Genomic DNA, 22,696 nt, shown 5'->3' with positions numbered 1-22,696 from the left:
AGACTTTGAAGGATCGAAGGATGCTTCTCTACACGAGCATAGGGACGCGAGAGTGGCAAAAGGGACTGCATGTTGCTAGTGGGGCAAATGGGAGAACGAACTTAGGAAGAGATGTGTGCTTAAGCACAAGCGCACATTTGCAAATGTCTGCCTTGACATAGCGCCTTAGACTTGCACAGAAGCTCATAATGATGGAACTTGGGTTTGCATGCGACAAAAAGGTGTTGTATTTGATGGTGATTAATGTCCATGATTGTTGCTTTAAGTTTTCTTAATAAACAACATATTGTATGATTCACTATAAATGCGCATAACTCGAAATGTGCAGTCAATAACTAAACATTTTGCTTGTAAAGCAGTAGATCGTCATGAGTCAGTTCCATTTTCATTATTGATGCAACCTCTTGATTGTTGTTTTAAGTTCTTAATAAACAACATATTGTATGATTCACTATAAATGCGCATAACCCGAAATGTGCAGTCAATAACTAAATATTTTTCTTGTAAAGCATTAGATCATCATGAGCCAGTACCATTTTCATTATTGATGCAACCTTTGTTGATGCTTGACAGTTTTTGGTGACTGGCCCAAATGTTTGGGGCCTCTGTTCCCTTGCAATATAGTTTAAATTTTATCAAGGCTATAGGCAATAACAAGACACTTTGGCTAAATCTAGTGATTACCATATGATTTCCTTAGGGGAATGTTTTTTTGTGTGATGAAAGGTTCTCTTATGGCCTATAGTATCAAGGCTCACATTTTTTCATATCGTAAATGTAACGCCCCGTTTTCGTAATGCCAAGTAACGTTTGACACATTTGAAATGTACCCCAGAATTTTCATCTTCTGAATTTTGATTGAAACAATTTTTATTAAATTCTGTGCATGAAATCGATCTAATCGATTTAAAGCACTGTATGTAAGTTTTGAATGGATTGGGAGTTGTAAAATAATGAAATTATAAGTTTTATTAAATTAATAAATCTTTAATTAATCCTCCAACACTGCACCCCACCGACTTTTGCTTCTACCGAGCGGCCACCTGGGTACTGTAGCTCGCAATTCGAAGCCCAGGGGCCGTTTTGGTAAGCACATAGTCCTCTCTTTTGTTGTTTTAGGCTTTCATTTCTTTCCTCACCTCCCGTTTTGACATTTTGCTCGTTTCATGCTTTTCTCATTTTCGGTAGCCGTCAGATGTGCCGAACTTGTGCTGGAAGTGTCGTTATTGGTTTTGCAAGCTTCCGAAAGGGTTTTAGTTCGAGTTTAGCAAAGGGGAAGCTATGTTGGAGGTGATGGGAAGAAGATTAGCCAGTTTCAAAAGGATGATTTATGTTGAAAAACCCATTTGAGTTATGTTTTAGGCTAACAAGCTATATTTTGGGTTAAATCATGTTATGAACCTGAATACTATGAATTTCTATGATGTCTATGTTCCCAGGTTGTGTATATGAAACAGCGAGCTCGAGGTGAGCATATAGAAAGTCTTCTTGGTGTTGCTTTGTCTAGTCAATTGAAAAAATTATTTTAAATTAAGAAAAGTACTCTTCTATAGGTTTCATTTGATTTTTAGTTTGATAGTGTTGCATTTAGGAATTCTGATATATTGTAGTTGAATACTTGTAATTAATTTATGAATGCAAGTTGACTTTTATTATTCTACACATGATTTTATGCTATTTTATGATTCATATGATTATGCATATGACATTGATTGCTTGCAGACATTCATTCTGTTATGATTCATATTTATAGGATATGTAATACATGATTGCAGGAATTATGTTTTATGTAATGCCTGATGCATGCTGCTACAAAAATGTCGCAATTAATGTTAAAAGATAGATTATTAAAGGAGTGTTTGCAAGTTCATTATACAAAGATGTATTCCCGACTTCTGATATTTATACGTGGATGAAACTTTAAAAACTATTTGAAATAAGCAGTGGCATAACGTTAGAGAACCGCGGGTATCAGGGGGTTGTCGATAACTGCTATGCTGGGGGAAACTCAACCATTATTATATGTTCTTTTTTCATTTTTTTTTATGCTAACATGTTATGCTTGTTTGTAAATATGTATAGTTTCATACGAGCATGCGCGTCACTTTTTTTCTGTTTAAAATCTCATTTTAACCCTAAATTATTTCTCTGAGCTTGTTGTTGTCTTTAAGATAGGGGCAGCGAGCACCGTTGCGAGTAGGGAGGTGTGTTTTTTGTACAGCTTTTGCATGATAATTTTGGGAGAGTTTTACATATGTTTTATGTATGTATCTTTATTGCTTTGGATTTAGTTGCTCTGTATAGTTTTTATATTGTGGATTCTTTAATTTCTATTATTTCGAATATGTAATTGAAATGCAATGTATCATGTTTGTTTCACCAATCCAGTTAGATTAATTTATCACCCACTGGGTCTTCATTATGAAAGTCATAATGAGTGCTAGTGAGAGTTGGTCAAACTAAATTGCTAGCCTCTATTGCACCCCAGCCGACTCCTCAAAAGGGGAGCGAGTTGGTGTGTGACATAAGGTGATATCAGAGCATAGTTATTAGATGAAAAGAATGAGGTATGTTGGATTTAGAAGAAGTAAGAATGAGATTAAATATGAATTACTTTTTACAGAGCTATAGTTTGATGAATCTGATGTGGGTATCCCTTACGATTTATGGTGTCATGTGTGCACGATAAAATTATTATATGATAAATTGCTTGTGAATAATAAATTGTGCCAATACATACTGAGGGCTAATCTTTTAGCCCAAATACAAAGCATTAAGTTTGAGCTGACTAATATTTGGTAGAAATGAAAATCAGAACCAGACAAATGCGAACACCAAAAACTAGTGAGTTACGATATTGTGCAACTAATATCACAAGTGGTAGATAAAATAACTGTTATCGAAAGATCCACCGTCAGTATAAAGCCTAGATCTGAAACTAGAGCAGAAGTGGTTCGATGCTTAAAGATATTTTAGTCTTTCAAGTCACCTGCATTCAAAGATGTTAGTGATCCTACATTTGTTAAAGATTGGCGTCTGAAGAATGGAAAAATTCTGGATTTTATGATTTTCCAGAAAACAGAAAAGTGGTACTAGCCATATTTATGCTAGAAGATGAAGTAGAAAGGTGGTGGCAGACGCAGCATTGAGAAAAATTTTAGCTGACACCTTTCCCACAAATTTAGTAGGAAGAATTTGTTGCAGTCTTCAAAGATTGATATATTCCGCTTTCAGCCAGATTAACACTGTAAGATAAATTCTTCAATCTAACTCAAGGGTCCAAGACAGTTATGCAATATGAGGCAAAATTCACTTCTCTTTACAAATATGCAACCCACAATGTCAGCACCCTGAAAGAAAAGTGTCCTCGATTCTTGCGTGGTCTCAGAGATCATTTGAGATTGGCATTAGGTCCATTTGAAATCAGCGATTTCTGTGTGCTAGTTGATAGAGCAAGAAGAATTGAAAATGAGTTGAACTTTTCCAGGCAACAGTGACAACCTCAATCAGGCAAGCAAAATGATTTTGGCAAAAGAGAACGCTTTCAAAACAAGAAAACGAGATGAGAAGGCAAGCAGAAACAACTTCAAATGGAAAAACTAGTTTGTGAGAAGTGTGGGAAGAGAAATTTTAGGCAGTGCTTGATTGGGTTCGAAAAATGTTATAAATGTGGACAACCCGGGTATATTCAAATGAATTTTCCATAAGAAAATAAGAAAGATAGCAGATCACAGGCAATCCAAGGACATAGACAGTTCAAAACATTTTTGGAAGGCAGTCAACTCAGCAGAACTCAGTTTTTGGGAAAGTCTTCAATGCAAATAAATTGTGAAACCTCAGAACGCAAAATAGAGCAACCGGTAAGAGCCTGAGTTTTTGCAATTACCCCTCAAGAAGCCAAAGAACCAGAATAAGTGGTTACAGATACGCTCCTAATTTAAAATCAATCTGACACTATTTTATTTGATTCAGTTGCATTGTATTCCTTTATTTTTGATGAGTTTGCTGCTAGTTTGCATGATATTATTCATTTTACTATTTTGTGTGTTACTATATGCCATCGGGAAGTGGGTTTTTTGCTAATAGAAAATGTGTAGTTCATGTTCATATGTATGATAAGATGTTATCAACAGAGTTGATTACCATACTAATTCACATCTTTGCTAATATTTTGGGGATGAATTGGTTGGTAAAGCACTTTGCTATAATTGAATTTTGGAAAGATGAATGAAGCTAAAATCGCTTGGTGAAAAACAGTTCTATATAAATGCACAATCTTCCCAATTAGTGCAGTGAAAGTTGTGAAATATTTGCAAAGTGGTAAACTGGTATTTTTGGGAAAACTAGAAGTGCTAAGTTAAGATGTACAAGAATTAAAAAGCAATTTCATTAAAAAAGGAGACTTATATAATTGCTGATGAAAATAGTGTTATTTGAAACAAACTATAGTTTTGGGTACCTGCTAATTCTTATTTGAGACCAAAATTTCTACATGAAACTCATCATTTAGGGTACATAGTTCATCCAGACAGCACAAAAATGTACAAATATTTTAAGTTGGCATTCTGGTGGCCAGGTATGAAAAATGATGTTGCTAAATATGTATTTCAATGTTAAGCATGTTTGAAATTAAGGCCAAACATCAGAGGCTCAACAGATTGCTACAATCATTATTGATACCTAAATGGAAATAGGAAGAGATTGCTATGGATTTTGTAATGGGATTTCCTCGATTCAGATTCAGCGAAATAGTTGGCTGAATTATATGTTATAGAAATTATCAGATTACATGAGATTCCGAAAATTATTGTTTCGGACAAAAACAAATTATTCACGTCTAGGTTGTGATAAGACATTCAACGAAGTTTGGGCATACAGTTACATTTCAGCACTGCATTTCATCCACAAACTGACAGACAATCAAAAAGAAGAACTCAAGTATTGGAATTTGCATTCCCGACTTTGGAGGCTGTTGGAAGATCATATTCTAATGATTAAGTTTGCTTACAACAACAACTATTAATCCAGCATCAAAATGATTCCTTATGAAGCTTTGTATGGCAGGAAGTGCTGAACTCCACTCAGTTAGGTTGAAGTGGGTGAACATCAAATGCTAGGTCCCAGGCTAGTTGACGAAGCCACATAGAAAATCAGATTAATCAGAGATAGATTGAAGACTTTCTAAGGATCGACAACGGAAATATTATAACCCAAAGCACAAAACAGTTAAATTTGAAGATGAAGATTTTGTATTTTTGAAAGTAAGGCCAATGAGAGGTACGTCTAAATTTGGTCAGGGAAGCAAGCGGAGTCCCATGTACGTTGCTTCTTTTGAAATTATAGAAAAAATTGGTCTAATTGCTTACAGACTAGCATTACCAGCGAATATGTCAGATATACACATCTGTTTCACATTTCAATTCTAGGGAAATGAGTTTAAATTCAAAGAAAAGAATTTCACATTAAGATATTAAAGTTCAGAAGAATCTCACATATATTGAGCAACCTGAGAATATTTTAACTACTGATATTAAGAAGCTCAGAAATAGACAGATTCCATTGTGAAAGATGAAACACAAGCCTGAATAGGAAGCAGCATGAGAAAAAGAAGAATACATGCTATAGACATATCCATTCCTGTTCCAGTAAAGTCGAAAAAATTTTGAGGATGAATTTTTTTATGAGGGGATGGCTGTAACGCCAAAATTTTATTATACCAAGTAAAGTCTAGCACAATTTAAATGTACTCTAAAATTTTCATCTCTCAGAATTTGATCAAAATAATTTTATTAAATTCTATGCATGAAATCGATCAAATTGATAAAAAGCACTGTATGTAAATTATGAATAGATTGGGAGTTATTAAATTTTTAAGTATAAGTTTTATTAAATTAATAAATCCTTATGTATTCTTAAGTAACCCTCCCTTAATCCTCTCAGCACTGTAGCCCACCGACTTGAGATCTGTTTGCCGAAGTGGCACCGCTGCAACGCGACAGCCCAACGCGTTCTTTAGGCATTTGGCGCTACATTGCAACAACAGTGTGTCGTGATTTCGATCGAACGTCGACCGCGAATAGTAACCACCCGCTTCCCTGCTTCGTCACTCGTCTTTTTACCCCGTTGCCCTACTTGAAATATTTCGCCCCCATGAAAGAAAAACTGCTTGCGATCTCTCCCCTTTCCTTCTTTTCTCTGACCGGCTTCCTCTTATTCTTCAACTGGCTTCCTCTTCTCCAACGAATTTGTTCGAAACAAATCAGTCCCGTGACAAAAAAAGAATCGCAGGCGCAAAACTCTCAAAACGTGTAAAACACATATGATGGGTTTGTCAATGCTCTTGATCATCTATAAAGACCGAGTTTTTCAAGATGAACCATCTCATTAATGCATTGTTGCAATTTAAAGTTCTCAGAAAAAGAAAAAGTTATGATTTGTTGTTCAAGTAAGAAGTGGACATTGGATAGTTAAACCTACACCAGGATGAGGTGACTATTTATTCACCTCATTGCTGCTATAATATTGAAGTTGGTTTATTATTAATAATACTTGGCTGTTGTTTTATCTTATGTTGCAATCAAGAAAATATGAGCTCAAGGATTTTCGGGACATCCCGACGACTACTCTATCATTGTAGCCTCCACACTTCCATGCTGACGTCAGGTCGGCCGCACAATTATGGGAGAAAGTTCTATAACTGCCCACAGAGCATCGCAGAACAGTGTCACTTCTTCCATTGGGCACACAGTTCGACGAATTCTCCTGACGACGATGATCGGGAATGGAGAACATCACTCGAGGAAAGTCTAACACGGGAGTTATACCGTCTGAATTTAAAAATAATATAATTTTCTTATTATTTGTCATTGTATTTGTTTTAAACGTTTTTTCTTGGCTCTCTTGATACTCACTGTGACTTGAAATGTGTCTGTAATTTTGTACTGTTTTTAATTAAAGTTTTGCCTTAAAAGTATTAAATTTATGGTTTTTGGGATAGGCTAGAAATTGCAGAAGTCTAGCTTTTACATGTTTAGTTTATAAAGTAATAGGCATGTAAGCCCACTATTCATGGATTTACTTTATTCTAGTACTGCAAATGAGAAGATAGTGTAAGATATTTTGCCTTTTATGATGAATGAAACTACTTCGGCAATAAACCAGATAATTGTAATGAACTGTCTACTAAGAGCACTTACTACTCTAACTCTCAAATATAATACACTACTGTTTGTTTGTTAAAAATGTGTCTCACATATTTTGAGTTGTTTTTATAAAGTATGTTTTTTAGGGCATAAATTGAATGAGAAATAGCAAGAATAAAAGATGTAATGAATCAGAAAACATTTAGTGAAAAGATAATTTACGAAATTTTGGCTTTGTTTTTAATGATTTTTTATTTTCTTCTTTTTCTTTATCACTTTCGGTACTCACTGTTAAAATAGTTGTGCTTCTGAATATTTAAACTATTTCGAAGTAAATTTCTGCTTATAAAATATCAGATATATGACTGTCATAGTTCTGTTTCAAATAATTTTACTAAATAGGGGCAGAATGAACATTTTTCCATAAAGAGCTGAGCTACAGCTATTTTCACACAGCTGCAACATACAACCATCCAGTTTCCCCGCAGCAGCTTCCTCACAGTAGTTTTCTAGGCAATGCAGCTGTAGCTGAAAATGTGGAAAACTGTAGCTGCGCCAAACAGAACTATGACAACCATATATTTGATACTTCTGAAGCAGAAGTTCACTTCGAAACAGTTCAAAAATTTAGATGCTCAACTAACTTAACAGTGAGTACCGAATGTGATAAAGAAAAAAGAAAAAATCAAAATTCATTAAAACCATAGCTAAAATTTCGTAAATTATCCTTCCAATAGATATTTTCTGATTCATTGCATCTTTTATTCTTGTTATTTCTTCTTCAACTCATGCCCTAAAAACAAAAATAAATCATACTTTATAAGAACAACACAAAAAATGTGAAGCACATTTTTAACAAACAAGCATTAGTGTATTATATTTGAGAGTTGAAGTAGCAAAGACTTTTAGTAGACAGTTCATTATAATTATCCGGTTTATTGCGGGAGAATTTTCATTCATCATAAAAGGCAAAATGTCAAACTATCTTCTCATTTGCAGTATTAGAGTAAGTTAAATCTATGAACAGTGGGCTTACGTGTCAATTATTTTATAAGCTAAACATGTAAAAACTAGATTTCTGTAATTTCTAGCCAATCCCAAAAGCCATAAATTTAATACTTTTAAGGCAAAGTTTCAATTAAAAACAATACAAAATTACAGATACACATTTCACGTCACAGTGAGTATCAAGAGAAAAAAAGTCTAATACAATTACAATGACAATTAATAAGATGATTATATTATTTTTAACATTCTGACAATATAACTCCCATGCTAGATTTTTCTCGAGTGATGTTCTCCATTCCCGATCATCGTCATCAGTGGAATCTGCCGAACTGTCTGTCCAACGGAAGAAGTGACAGTGTTTTGCGATGTTTCGTGGGTAGTTATAGAACTTTCTCCCGTAGTTATACGGCAGACGTGACGTTAGCAGAGAAGTTTGAAGCCCAGTGGCAAAGCAATCATCGGGATGTTCTTGAAATCCTTGAGCTCATATTTTCTTGATTGTAATAGGAGAGAAAACAACATCCAAATATTGTTAATAATGAACCAACTCCAATATTACAGCAACAATGAGGTGAATAAATAGTCAACTCATCCTAGCATAGGTATAATTATCCAATGTCTATTTCTTACTCGCACAACAAATCATAACTTTTTTTTTCTGAGAACTTTAAATTGCAGTCATAATGCATCAATGAGTTGGTTCATCTTGAACTCTCAGTCATATAGAACATCAAAAAAAGAAAAAAAATAAACGACAATTGATTTTTTTCCACACAAAGTTCCATAATTTTTCCCTCACGGAAAATACGACGCAACGGTTGCACATAAGATCCACGTGCCTTCCAAGCTGCTTTAGAAAAGTCGATTTCTGAAGGAAGAAGCACATGCCGAAAGCAAGGTGTGCCGCAGTAAATACATTGGGTTTGGTGGTATGTATATAAATGCCTCGCCTTATCCGTTTCATATACAAAAGAACCACACGACACATTTTCATTGTTTTAAATAGAACATATACATTGCAGGTATATCACCTATATTGAAAATGAATATATTGATAAATTCGTTGTGAGCAAGCTATGGTACCAAGTATTTGTTGGTATGATAAGGAATAGTACAGTGACTTATATTTTGCATACATTACAGTGGCTTATATCTAAGCATAAAAGCTGGATGTTTTAGCATGGATTCTTGAAAAAAAAAAAGGAGATTGAAAGAGATTACAACAAATTATTTCCATATCTTAATCTCATGAAAATCAAATCAAAGTAGAATCCATACAACAATACCTGAAGGTCAGTCTTCCATTGATCTTTATGTAGAGATTTTCTTGGTAATGGTAGCAATGGTTGCTTAAAAATTTTAAGCCATCCTAAATTGTCAAATCACCACCACAGGAAACAAAGTCATAGCTTTACTAATACAATTGTCCTAGGTAAAATACCCAACAATTCATTCATATATTACAGTCTTATATCATTGAACTCGCTATGACTAGTCAACATAATCAAGAGGTGAAAATCCTTACTTCTTAAATTCGGGGATATCTTTATTTTTCTGCAAATGCATCCACCAAATATTCCTTCTGTACAAGAGAATAACAACAATGTGTTTCACTAAGCACCTACAACAATGTGCTTCAATTCATATTAAAAAAAGATAACTTCATTCTATGAATTATATTCAAAATTGAAGTGAAACAAATAAAGAAACTTCAATTCATATTTTAATGAAGCTCTCTCTGTGTGGTCTCATACATAGAACTATCTCAACAAACACTAGATCCAACTTCTCTTTTATACTTTTTTACCACCCACAAATTTCGTATCACATAAGAAATAAATTCATTTTCACTTGAAAAAGGAAATGCATCTTTGAATGCATAGTTAAGATGGCATGTATGTATAAAATTTGATTTTCAGATGTTAGATATGCAAATTCATAAAAAATGAGTGGTTGTTTGTAAACCTTCCAAAAAGAATGCAAAGTGGTCAATTTATCTTTTAAACACACACACTTAAATAGCAAAAATGATAACTTTGATTTTAATCTAACAGCTGAAACGACAACCAAGCATGCTTAAAATGCCAATATCAAGACCAAGAAATTTGTTCTAAAGTTCAAGTGTAGATATCACAAAATTGTCAGCAATACCAACAACTTATGTTATGGAAGACAGCTAAGCAACCGGTTGAGCCAATTGGAACACAATAATATTTCCTTCATTGCTCTCCCAAAATTTTGGGAGTTCCATCCAAGGATGCCGGTAAGGTTAGTTACATGCAAGGCTAATTACATATGTACAATTGCTCAATAGATACCAAAACGAAACCGTAAGCAAACATTTTAAAGGTTAAATGAACTTTGATTACCTAAGGTTAACCATAAGCATTTCCAGAACAGTATAAGCTGTCAATCACTTTCTAAGATACCAGCAACTCTAGCAATTAGAAGAGAAGCTTACCACATTTTCATTTCATGCCTCAATGTGCTCCAAATAGAACTATTTGTGAGTTACAGGACTATTAGTTGATATTAATTAACTAATTAACTTTGTTTATTAATATAATTCATGATCTGCAGTGCATCCTTTTAAATCTATATTTCAAAAAACTAAAATTAGGCAACTTTTACACATCTATGACTTAAATCAGTGTTTGGCGAACAAAAACAAAATTACCATATTCACACCAAGATCATGTGAATTTATTAAAAGGAGAATTTGAGAATTAAAAACGATAACATAAAAAGCAAGAAATAGCATGTCATGCAGCATCTGAAGAATTCATCTATTTTTTAGAGTAAAAATGGTCAAAGAAGCGCATGTTGATTAGTAGACTCAAACCAAAGATTCCATCTCATGCACTCCATTGCACGGTTTTTTCACACAGCTTTCTACTTCCCTCTTCTATAATCAAAGTCTACCTCATAGCCAATTTATGAAGACATTTAAGTTAATAAAAAATGAACGTTGTCTATCAATTGCATGTGAAGAGAGCAAATTTCTTTAATAATGACAACAATGGTTGCTTAAAAGTTTAAGTCATCCTAAAGTGCCAAATTATCACCACAGGAAACATAGTCATACATTACCAATACCATTTTTGGAGGTAAATACCCAACAACTCATCAATGTCATTATTTTCTTGCAAATGCATCCATCAAATTTCCTTTTTTATGTAAAAAAAATCAACAGTGTGGTGGCATATAGAGAAGAGCTACAAAGAATATTGATACTATCATGGTTATTTCGAAGTTGTGATGCATGACTTTATACAGACAAAACAGTACGAAAGTATAGAAGATGTTATTCTGTATTTGGCTCTTTAACTACATGTTTACCAAGATCAGTTGGTTCTCTCCGTAGGTGTGATGCATGACTTCTTATGAATTAAAACTATAACATATTCTGTATATTGGGAGATACCGCAGCAGAGATGAAGTGCATCAAGCAATTATCATAACTATATATAGTTAACTGGATTAAGATTTTATTAAACAAATCCCGTTAACTATGCTCTTTTTCGAATATAAGGACATTAACTGGAAAAACCCATAAATGCATTCACCTTCATCTAGAAAAAAATTCGTCCTTGTTGCCAATGAGCAAAATGGGCATTTATATCCATACGACACAATTATTATGTATTCACTTGCATAACTCCTATACATTAACATTTACATGCAACAGGTTTATAGCTCCAAGTTGATATTAAGTACTAAACTTCACAGTAGCTACATCAGCCAACTTTCAAAGACATTTAAGTCCATAAAAAAGCAACAGTATCATCTATCTATTCATTAAAACCATAGCCAGAATTTCGTTAGTTATCTTTCCAATAGACACATTAGAAGGGATGAATGATAACTTCCATCCAAGTTACAAAATCGAACTAAAGAAAAGAAGAATTGCACTTTACAAAAACTAATTTTAGCAGCATTTCAATAAACTACAGAGTTTTAATAAACTACAGGTAATAAAATATGTAACTCTCCAATGATCTGCCTATTATCGCATCGGTAATATGTTCCCTCAACGCTGTCATCTAGCTTGCACATTTCTCGTCTGCAGAACGGGAGTTGCATGCCTCATTATCATGTTGTGTCAAGGACTGCCCCAGTCGGTACTCATAGGCTTTTGTAGGTACATTTTTTTAATCCTCCTTCGCCAAATAGAATTCAATATCGCTGCGAGAATGATGTCTTTGAATGTAATTATGGAGAGTCATTGTAGCAAACACAAATTGTACCTGCTTGGAGAACTTGTAAGGTGGCATATCATGGAGTATCACCCATTTCTTCTTCCACACACCAAAACTTCTCTCAATGACACCATGCAACGATGAATGTCGTTTATGAAACATTTCTTTTTCGTCTCATGTAACATTGTTTGCACGTTTCAAAGTCTGGTATATGATACCACATATCAGGAAATGGTTTTAGATACCCTCGCTGCAATGGGTATCTAGCTTTGACCAAGTAGTATTTGTCAGATAAATACTGCAATTAATATGGAGATTAAAGTGAAGTATTTTATACGCTCATGCTCGAGCGTACCTGCCGGTGGATGTGGAAAGTTGGTATTGACATTCTGCGTTGCAGATCTAAAAACTCAACTTTCATGTACGCTCTCCTCCCAATCGACCATTACAAAAGTGAAACACATGTTAAAATCGCAAACTATCATGATATTTTGGGTTAGGCTTCCGCAACGACCAATAAATGCAACTTTATCATTATTTGGGATTCGTGCGTCAACATGTGTTCCGTCAATTGTGCTGATGCAGCCTTAGTTAAGTGAAAGCTAGATACTGAACAACATTGCATTGTCCAAAAAAATAACTCAACTGCTCTCGAGACATTACCTTGAAGAAGAGCATATATCGCACATTGTGCGATATCTCTATGGGTGTCTGTTCGAACTTAGAATCTCATGGTTTAATGACATGTGAGGAAAAACTAACAAGTGCGCTCAATCCAATTGAGAAGGACCAGCTAATTGTCTCGGAGTGTTGAAAACGCTCCATCGCCCCTCGCATGGAGTCATTCTGAGATAGTATGTACAGTGTTATTGCGAGCACCTCACGTGAAGTGGTCCTGGTTGAACCATGAAGTCAGTGAGCTCCTACGAGTTCCTCCAGAAGATCAATGAATATTTTCTAACTCATTTGTAACATATTACTAAATCTTGTTGGGTGCTCAACTAGCAACTCCTCAACCCATTTTTTACTGATATATGAAGATGTCATACATGACGATCGTTCAATGTACGAATTGTAGTACTCGTAGATCAAGCATATGACAGCAACCAACATCTCCGCCTCCATATGTGTGTGCCTCCTTATGCATGCATCCATATTGACCGGCATTTGTAGTCTTCTACTTGTATCCATGAGGATCGGTATCTTTCAGTCTAAACCTTATACATTATTGAGTTACTAAAACATAAAAGTTTGAGCAATATAAAAAAGGAGACGGTTGTATATAATAATGAGAATACTAAAGTGTTTACAAGTACGATAATAGAAAATTAAAAGAGAATGCATTATAAATGTTCTTGACATGAAAAGTATTGAATATCTCATTATTCAAGGGATCGTAAAAACGTTGAAGATAAGACATTCCGCGAGTAGCTGACATTTTCACAAAGAGATCTCTACGGACCAAGTCCTCTATCATTTCTATTGCGTACAGATAGAAAGCTTCATCCTCATAAATTTCGGGTGAATCACTCATAATTTCCAGTGCCTTCTCTATAGTGGTTGAATGAGAAGCCTAACATTCTGCATTGTAAGAAGATACCTGCCAGGAGAGTTGGTTTCTAAGAAATCCAGGACCAGATTTTATTTTATTGTCAACCCTTGGTTGCTTGGTAGGGAAGGTAGTTTCATATTCGTTATGCTCCTGGCTGGACACTTCAGTCGAATCACCTGAACCTCCAGGGGTTCTAAGATTCACGCTATTCTTTGCTGTAGGAACCACCTACAAAGAAATTAAGAAAAATCCAATTATAAAAAATTATAAAGTGAAAAATTAACAAAATTTCAGAATAATACTCACCACAAGTCTTTCAGTCCACCACTCATCTAGTGCATCAATTATTCGCTTCACTGGATCTCGCCCTAAACCCGTTGAGACTCGTTTCAAGTCATTCCAAATCTTTCAATCTTTCTGAAGTTGGTCCCACATATTCTTAAATTGCATCTTGTCATACCTTTGCCTGTAATTTTCTTGAAATTTTTTGTAATATTTTGCCATTCTTTCTTATTGAAGAAGGCAGTTGGTCAGTTTTCCATTTCTATTTCCTTGAGGCAAATATCACAAAATATTATTTTCATTTTTTTCCCTCAATGTCGGTGTAGCAATATATTTGGTCTTATTAGCCATTTTTTTACAAATGTAACAATACTCAAATTTGGCTTACAGTCAACAGAAAACCCTAAACCTATTGTTCATTTTATATCATAATGATAGCAATGGTTTCTTAGAAATATTTAAGTCATCCTAAAATGCCACATCACCACAGAAAACATACAAATATCCTTATTGCTGGATTTTGCAAATGGAACATCTACATTGTTTCAAGTAGAACATCTACATTTCAGGATTCTGCAAAAAATGGAGATTAAAAGGGTAAAGTACTTACAATGGCATCTACATTGTTTTCCAACAATAGAAGAGATCATTATTATTCATGCAATGAGCTCGTCTACATTGTATTCCAACAATAAAAAAGATCACAGCATCCCTAACCCGGATCATTCATTTCATGTAATATTTAGTACAAGAAAGTGTTTACTAGACATTAATAGCAACAAAAAAGTAGCAAAATCACAATTCTCACCCAAAATCACATTGTACTTATCACTATACTCAACATGCTTGAACAAAATACTACTTTATTCTAGAGTTTAAACTAGACACTGATATTCATCAAAAGGAAAAGAAGGGAAGCTTGACCAAAATTTATGGGTCAGCTAATTAAATCATTCTTTTGGCTAATAGCAAAATTAATTTGGATGATTTAATTTACAACTGTTCAGACTCGTTTGGATATTTGATTCTTCTAACCTAGTACCTCTCTATTTTTGTAAAGTGAGAAGAAGTGATCAAGAGCATTTAACAACTCTCCAAATGTCTTTTTTTTAAGTAATCTAAACAGTTGTAGAGGTGATCAAGAGCATTGAACAAACCCATCATATGCGTTTACATGTTTTGAGAGTGGCATTGTTGATCTAGGAAACAATATTTGAGTTGGAAAGTGTTTTTTTTGGGGAGCATTACATGCATGCCATCCGATTCTTACATATTAACATATCTAACACCAAAAAGTAAGGAGTTCGTTTGTTTGCTTCACTGCTAATTCGACAACAGACTCTTGACTCATCCAAAAAATGGTAGGGATGCTTGGTGCTTGAAGAACAGATAAGTAAACCACAAAATTTTATTTGAGAAGATTAGGGCAAAAGAAGACTAGGGTCTTACAAATTCAAACATAAAAAAAAGGCTTCTTACCGCCGCTTCAAGGACGAGAAAATGGTCTGCGTGAGAGGAGGAGGAGGACCTTCGGAGAAGAGGAGGGGAGGGGAGAGTTCTGCGCCTGCAACCTTTTTTTCCATGGGACGAATTTATTTTGGATGGATTCGTCGGAGAAAGAGGAGGAAGCCGGTCGGATAAGTGGAGGAAAGGGGAGAGAGAGCAAGCAGTTTTTATTTCACGGGGGCGAAATGTTTCGGGTAGGGTAACGGGATAAAAAGCCGATTGACGGAGCTGGGAAGCGGGTTAGTGTTCGCGGTTGGCGTTTGATCGAAATCGCGGCATGTCGCTGTTACAATGTCGTGCCAAACCCGTAAAGATCATGTTGGGCTGTCGCGCCGCAGCAGTGCTGCTCGGCCAAAGAGGGCCTTACGCTCTTTTATTTCATTCGATTTGTCGAATAGAAAGTCCCATGCTTCGCATTTTCTTGTTCCTATCCCACTTTCCCTTCTCTCTTTCGTTCCCCTTTCTTTGTTCGTTTCATGTCGGTAGAAGCAAGGCGAGATTTGCGACAATTGCTACAGTGCAAGGGCTGCGAGCTAGGTCTGAACAACAATAACTGAGTTGCTACCTAGTTGTCGCAGCTCGCAATTTGACGCTTCAGGGCATTTTCGGTATGCACCAATCCCTCTCTTTCGTTATTTTAGGCTTTCATGTCCTTTGTCACCCTTTCGTTTTGAGGTTTGCCTCACTTTTGGTGTTTTTCTTGTTTCCAGTAGTTGTCAGAGGCACCGAGTTTGTGTCAGAAGTGTCGTAATTTGTTTTTAGACTTCTAAAAGGGTTTTAGCACGAGTTTAGCGAAGGTGAATTAGCCGGTTCAGAAGGGCAATTTATGTTGAAAGCCCATTTGAGATATGTTTCGGGTGAATAAGTTATGTTTTGGGTTAAATCATGTTATGAACTCGAATTTTATGAATTCCTATGATTTCTACGTTGCCTAAGTTGTGTTATTAAGGCGGCAAGATCGAGGCGAGTGTATAGAGGCTCGTCGTGGGAGTGTTCCGTCTAGTCAGGTGAAATAAGCTTGTGTCAAACTAAGAAAAATACTCGTCTATAAGTTTCATGTGATTTCTAATTTGACAGTGATGCATTTGAATTCTGACATATTGTAGATAAATATCTGCAAGTACTTTATGAATGTAAGTTGACTTTCATTATGCTATCTGTGATTCTATTCTATTTTATGATTCAAATGATTATGCAATGACATTGATTGCCCGCAGACATTCATTTTGTTATGATTCATGCTTATGAGATGAAATGCTTAATTGTAGGAATTATTTTGTATGATATATCTGCTGAATGTTGTTATAGAAATATCATAATGAACGTTAAGGGATAGATTATTTCATGAATGCTTGCTAGTGTATTATGTAAGTATGTATTCCCAACTGATATTTATATGAGGATGAAATTCTAAAAACCATTGGAAATAAACGGTGACAGAACGTTAGGGAATTGTAGGTATCAGGGGGGTTGTCAATAACTACTCTGTTGGTGGAAACTCTACTTTTATCAGTAGTTTGTATAGTCTTTGGGGCAAGGTGATGACCCATGATAAAAAAATATGGATATAGTTGAATCCTATTCATTAAACAAGTGAAATTCTTATGATATGACCTCTATGAAATGAATGAACATACATATACTTATGATTTTAATGCTTATGACTTGTATGTTACAGTACAGTTGATTTTTTTACCAACTGTAACTGTTCTTTTTTCATGTTTTCTATTGCGCTAGTATATTATGATTGTATGTAGACATGTATAGTTTTATACAAGCATGCACGGTACCTTTCATTTTATGTTTAAAATCTCATTTTAGCCATAAATATTTCTCTGAGCTCGTTGTTACTCGTTCTTCTTCGTTGCATTTCAGTTAAGAGCAACGAACACCGGGGTGAGTAGCAAGGTGTGTTTTTATACAAGCTTTTGCACGATAATTTCTAGACTTTTGTACATAAGTTTTGAGTATATATTTTTATTGTTTTGTATTTAGCAGTTTTGTATGGTTTTTATATTTTTGATGATTTAATTTCCATGTTTCCGAATATGTGATTGAAATTCAATGTATGTCGTATATTGCAGCGATCCAGTTATACTAATTCATCGTCCACTGGGTTTTGATTATAAATGTCAGGACGAGTGCTGGTGAGAGTTGGTCTGACCAAATTCTCACCTTCTGTTGCACCTCAGCCGACCCCTAAAAGGGCTGGGCCAGTTGGTGTGTGTCGTAAAACCCTTTGGAAGATATCAAAACCTAGATAAAAACCGTTTTCCCTTTCATTTCTTTTTTCTTCTTAATGGCTTCTTGAAGTATTTCAAATGATAATTCTTTTCCAATTTCAGTCCCACAGAATGCTAATCCTGAAACAGTTGGTATAGAATGGCCATTATAGTGAACCAATTATTCTCCTGCTAGCATATATTTCTTATGGGATTTCCCAGGCCCTGATGGATATAGTTGGAATATATTTGGAAGGCATTGTTGCTAGGGCTATTTTAATGTGGCTTTTGTGCTATCCTTTATTTTGATTTGAGATATTTCCTTGGGATAGCATTGACAATTATAGAACTTAGAAGGGAAGGTGGAGTTTGGGCTTTTTGGTTGTTAAGCTAGGGTAGTTTTTGCCGGTTAACATGAAGCAGACTCGTACAGTTTTCCAAGAACAAGCTTGTGCAACTTAGGCATCTCTTTCCAATCAAACAAAGAGGTAGAACCTTCGTGAAACTATATTGTTATTCAATTTGTTGTGCTCACTTGGAACTAATGCTTATTGGATTAAGCACGAAAAAATTATTGTCTTTTGTTATTTAGTTTATTTTTTTGATATCATAATCATGAAAGGAGAACTATGCAGTTTAGATCATCATAATCATTGTTAGCCTTATCCGGACTCTTTGGTATTAGCTTTATGAGTTTGCATTTTTCGTTCTTGTTGAGTATTATATAAGTCATGAGGAATTAATTCACCTAATAAGATTGAATCACATTTCTACATGTGACCATAAACAGACCAAGTTACTTAATAAAATCAACTTGGTTAATCGAAAGAGTTTTATTTATCGATCCCTTCTGTCAACGCTTCATCAATAACACGAACTACAAATTTGCTTAGTTAAAGAGTGGCCCAAAGGATGGTACCACATCGCTATTCAACTTGTTGATGCCTATGCATACTGGAAGAAAAAATTGGACTCATCAGTGATTGTTTACTTGTAGGGATTAGAATAGCCATTTTTGAAACTGTCTGACCACATAGGGACAGTTGTGGTTCTTTTTCTCTTTGGCAAACTTTCCAGAAAAGCCATGGAGATGCTTTTTGAAGGATGGTCAGTTACTTTGGTACGAGCAATGACGTGCACATTTTTATCTTATTTGCCTGAAGGTGTTACAAGTTATGGACCTTCTGATGTATTCACATCTTCTGATGTACTCACATCTCGTTGTATGTTTGGTGAATGAACATATTGTTATCTGTTCTACAATTCTTACTCTCTAAAGTAACCAACTACTTTGGAGATATCACTTCACATATTCAACTTGATTTATAGAATCTAGCATGCACCACTATTCTCCTTTATAAAGGACATCATCCATCTTTGCAGGCTAACTTTAAAGTTTGCCTTCTGTATGTCCAATATTCATTTGAAGAGATTCTTCTGGCAATCTTCTTACACGGAAAGTTCAACATGGTTTATAATACCTAAACAAGGAAGTGCTATAGAGCAAATCGGTTATTTCATTGTTAGCCTTCTTTCTGTATTTGATTATCAAGTTGATTTGTCAGATGTAAGTCATCCACTTCATTTTAGTATGCTGCACCTTAACTGAGTCTTACAAATAATGATGTGACTAGAATGTCACTGTTTCATTGCTGAATGGAATGCTAGCTCCCTTTATCATAGGTTGGATTGTTCTTTTGAGCCCCTTGAAGCATCTAGGAGTGCTAGGCAATGGGTCTCCGATCCTATTTTAGTATTGCACGCATTGCATGTCCTCTAGTATTTGCTTTTAGTTAGAAGTGTCATTTGCCAATTTGGCAATGCAAACTCGGTTGCCTCACTTTTCTTCTTCTTGAAGAAGAGAAATGTATCCTCTTATTTTTATCCGTTCAAATTTGCCATTATCCCTGGTCAAAATATGTAAATTAGATGGTCATTGAAATATGGTGCGTGAACATAAGAAACTCCTTACATTGTTCACAGTTTGTGTCGCTACTGAATTGACTTCACATTTTAGGATCTAATTTAACTTATCCATTGCTCACCTCACAAATAGAGGGATTTCAAGCTGGTGAGGAAAATTGCAGGCTTCCATTAATCCGAAGGTTATTGTTGCATAATAATGAATAATAGGTTTTTATTGTTGTTTTGTTGATAGTATGGTTGTCGCTCGCAATAGGCAGTCCATAAAGCTGAATATTGGCGGGATTTGGAGCTAGCGGGTAATTCGAGACTTTGAAATCCCAATCTGTGGACTATTATCTGGATTGTAAGTTGTATGTAATCTCATCCTTATTCTCATAGAACATCTATAATATTAGTGTTAATGCTTTATCCAGACCTAATGATAATTGTCAATAAATCACTGTGATTAGCTGCGTCCAAAATTAAAATTACCTAGTATTACGTAAAAGCTTTTTGTATTAATGAGGGCATAACATTTGCTAAGAAACTCAATAAGAATTCGAGTAATTTCTCTTTCTTCATTGCAACAAGCCCTGCGAAATTAATTTATGGGCATTTGCCTCCTTTTGTCTCTATTTGCTGCAGCAAGCTTCATGACAGCTTCCCCTACCTCTATTGTTCTATCAGAGTATGCACAGCAGATCCACCGACTTCTCTATTAGCAGCCAATTTGTTCATCTCCAATAATAGGTGAGCTTTAGGAAAATGAAAACTAACCCACAACTCACAAGTGGAGAGAAATAAAATAAAATCTAAAAAGAATGTCCTCTTTTTCGACAGAAGCTGTTCTCAGTTTTAGATCAAACTAGAATTCCAATCTCTAATAGAGTGTAAAGTCGACCATCAGTTAGATTGAAAACAATATTTTGTTCTGTCCCAAGTATGGAGAATCTTCTCAAGAGAAAACAAAAGTTATGCAATTTTAAGGGCCCCATGCTGAGTGTGAATGTTCTCAATTTTTGTTGCTTAGGTTAGAAGAATATTTATGTTATTGATATGGAATATTATAATATTGAAAATGGATTAAACATGCCTGTCCCTACTCAAAATCATTGATAATTGGGACATGGTGATACTATCATACAAAAAGATTGGTGACACTGACCAGTATATATAAGTAGGACTAAAATTAACAGCATGCCATTGAATAAATTTCTCAGTCATTTTGGATTACAAAATTTTTAAATAATTTGTGGCTCGAGCTCGACCATGTGGTTAATGCATTAAATTGAGCTGCATTGAAAATTATGCAATGTTCCAAATGTTTTATGAAAAGAGAAAAATCTTACAAAATTTTAGCTGGCTTGTTTGGGATTACTTTTGCGTTTACTTTAAATTTTTGTTTTTGCTTTTATTTTAAAAATATGTTTTTAGTATTTTTTTTTTTTCTTTTTGTTTTCAGCAAATTAACTTATATTTTTAGTATTTTTTTTTTCATGTTTTTTTTTCTTTTTGTTTTCAGCAAATTAACTTATTTTTAGAAGCACTCAAAACTGTTTTTCAAAAATAGCTAATCATATTATAATACTATCAAATATGTTTTATTTTAAGTAAAAATAAAAACAAATTAAAATAATAAATAAAAAAATGAAAATAAAATTAAAAGTAATCCCAAATGGCTCCTAAAGAAAGCATGCATATCAATACCAAACCATGTATCATCAGGAAAACACCACTTCTATGAAAGAGAGATAACAGCATTATTTATTCTTCCGACAGACAACGACATATAACCTTATTATTAATCTTTCCAAGGGACATGTAACTTTCTCAAATCCCCATCATCCTTGAGAGTTGTACTCTTTAATTCATGTATTACAAATAGATAAAGTTTACTGTTCCGAATTCATGGGTTTTTTTCTGCTGCTTATTTTCCTGCTTAGCATTCGGTTAGTAAATCATTTTTCAATGCCTCCCATTTTTATTTATATACACAGGTATTGCAGGCTGGAGGATACAGGGAACCGTTTGATATTTTATCGGACTACCTTGGTAGAAAGCCTTCTATCCGGCCGTTTGTTGAAATCAAAGCCAGAAACAGCTTGCCTCTAGCAGAAATCAATTAATTTGTGAACAGTTAGCTTTGCCAGTGACTCGTGGACATGTATGTGTCTATTTATTTATTGCTGTTCTTTTCATTTTCAGCAATCATGTTAATCTTATAAAAGTCTACAAATTAAGCATACTCTTGTTCAACTCTTAAATGTTTTTTTGAGCCTATTGTACACTTTTTTCTTTTGTCGAGCTTAGCCAATCATGTTGTGGAGCGGCCAACCCATTTAAATACATGCCAACCCAATACACTCGGAGTTGCTTCAAGCAGGAGAACTCTAAACGCTAAATCAAAATTGCTGATGAAAACCCGTAAAAAATGAATATGAATCGAGAACCCATTTAAATACATGCCAACCCAATACACTCGGAGTTGCTTCAAGCAGGAGAACTCTAAACGCTAAATCAAAATTGCTGATGAAAACCCGTAAAAAATGAATATGAATCGAGAACGTACTCTTTTTTTCAATGTATTCGGGAGGTCTTTGGGCCAGGTCACGTAAAAAAATGCATTTTTAACATTTTTTTTTAAATGGCGAGAACGGGGCCCACCACTTTACAATGGTGTGGTCTTATTGGAGTCCGGATGCAATATTTCCTCTTGTAAGGGAGGTTGTGTCGTTAGAAGCAGGCGAGCAAGTTGGTGCTTGTTACGAGGCTAGTGATGGTTGGGAAATAGGGTTAGCAATAGTTTTGATGATGATGACGGCGGGTGACTTTTGAAAGGGTGAGGTTTTTGGTGTTTAGAATGTAAATTATATATTTTAT

General features: G+C 34.8%; 1 protein-coding gene across 3 annotated transcripts in view; it reads left to right on the top strand.

The window, feature by feature from the left end:
* The window catches only part of LOC110021067 (probable thimet oligopeptidase), a 160,297-nt gene extending 138,134 nt beyond the window's left edge, over positions 1-22,163 (top strand). For 2 of the 3 annotated variants that reach the window (XM_020719399.1, XM_020719397.1), the window contains exon 20: positions 21,814-22,163. In XM_020719399.1, the coding sequence (XP_020575058.1) occupies positions 21,814-21,942 (129 nt within the window). In that variant the 3' untranslated portion in view covers positions 21,943-22,163. The remainder of the gene's footprint in view (positions 1-21,813) is intronic. The other variant, XM_020719398.1, reaches the window with a different exon arrangement.
* Positions 22,164-22,696: the final 533 nt, after the last annotated feature.

Source organism: Phalaenopsis equestris, unplaced genomic scaffold (genome assembly GCF_001263595.1).
Source record: "Phalaenopsis equestris unplaced genomic scaffold, ASM126359v1 Scaffold000120, whole genome shotgun sequence".
Taxonomy (NCBI): domain Eukaryota; kingdom Viridiplantae; phylum Streptophyta; class Magnoliopsida; order Asparagales; family Orchidaceae; genus Phalaenopsis; species Phalaenopsis equestris.
The sequence above is the reverse complement of the archived record's forward strand: the minus strand, read 5'-3'. Positions and strand labels throughout refer to the sequence as shown.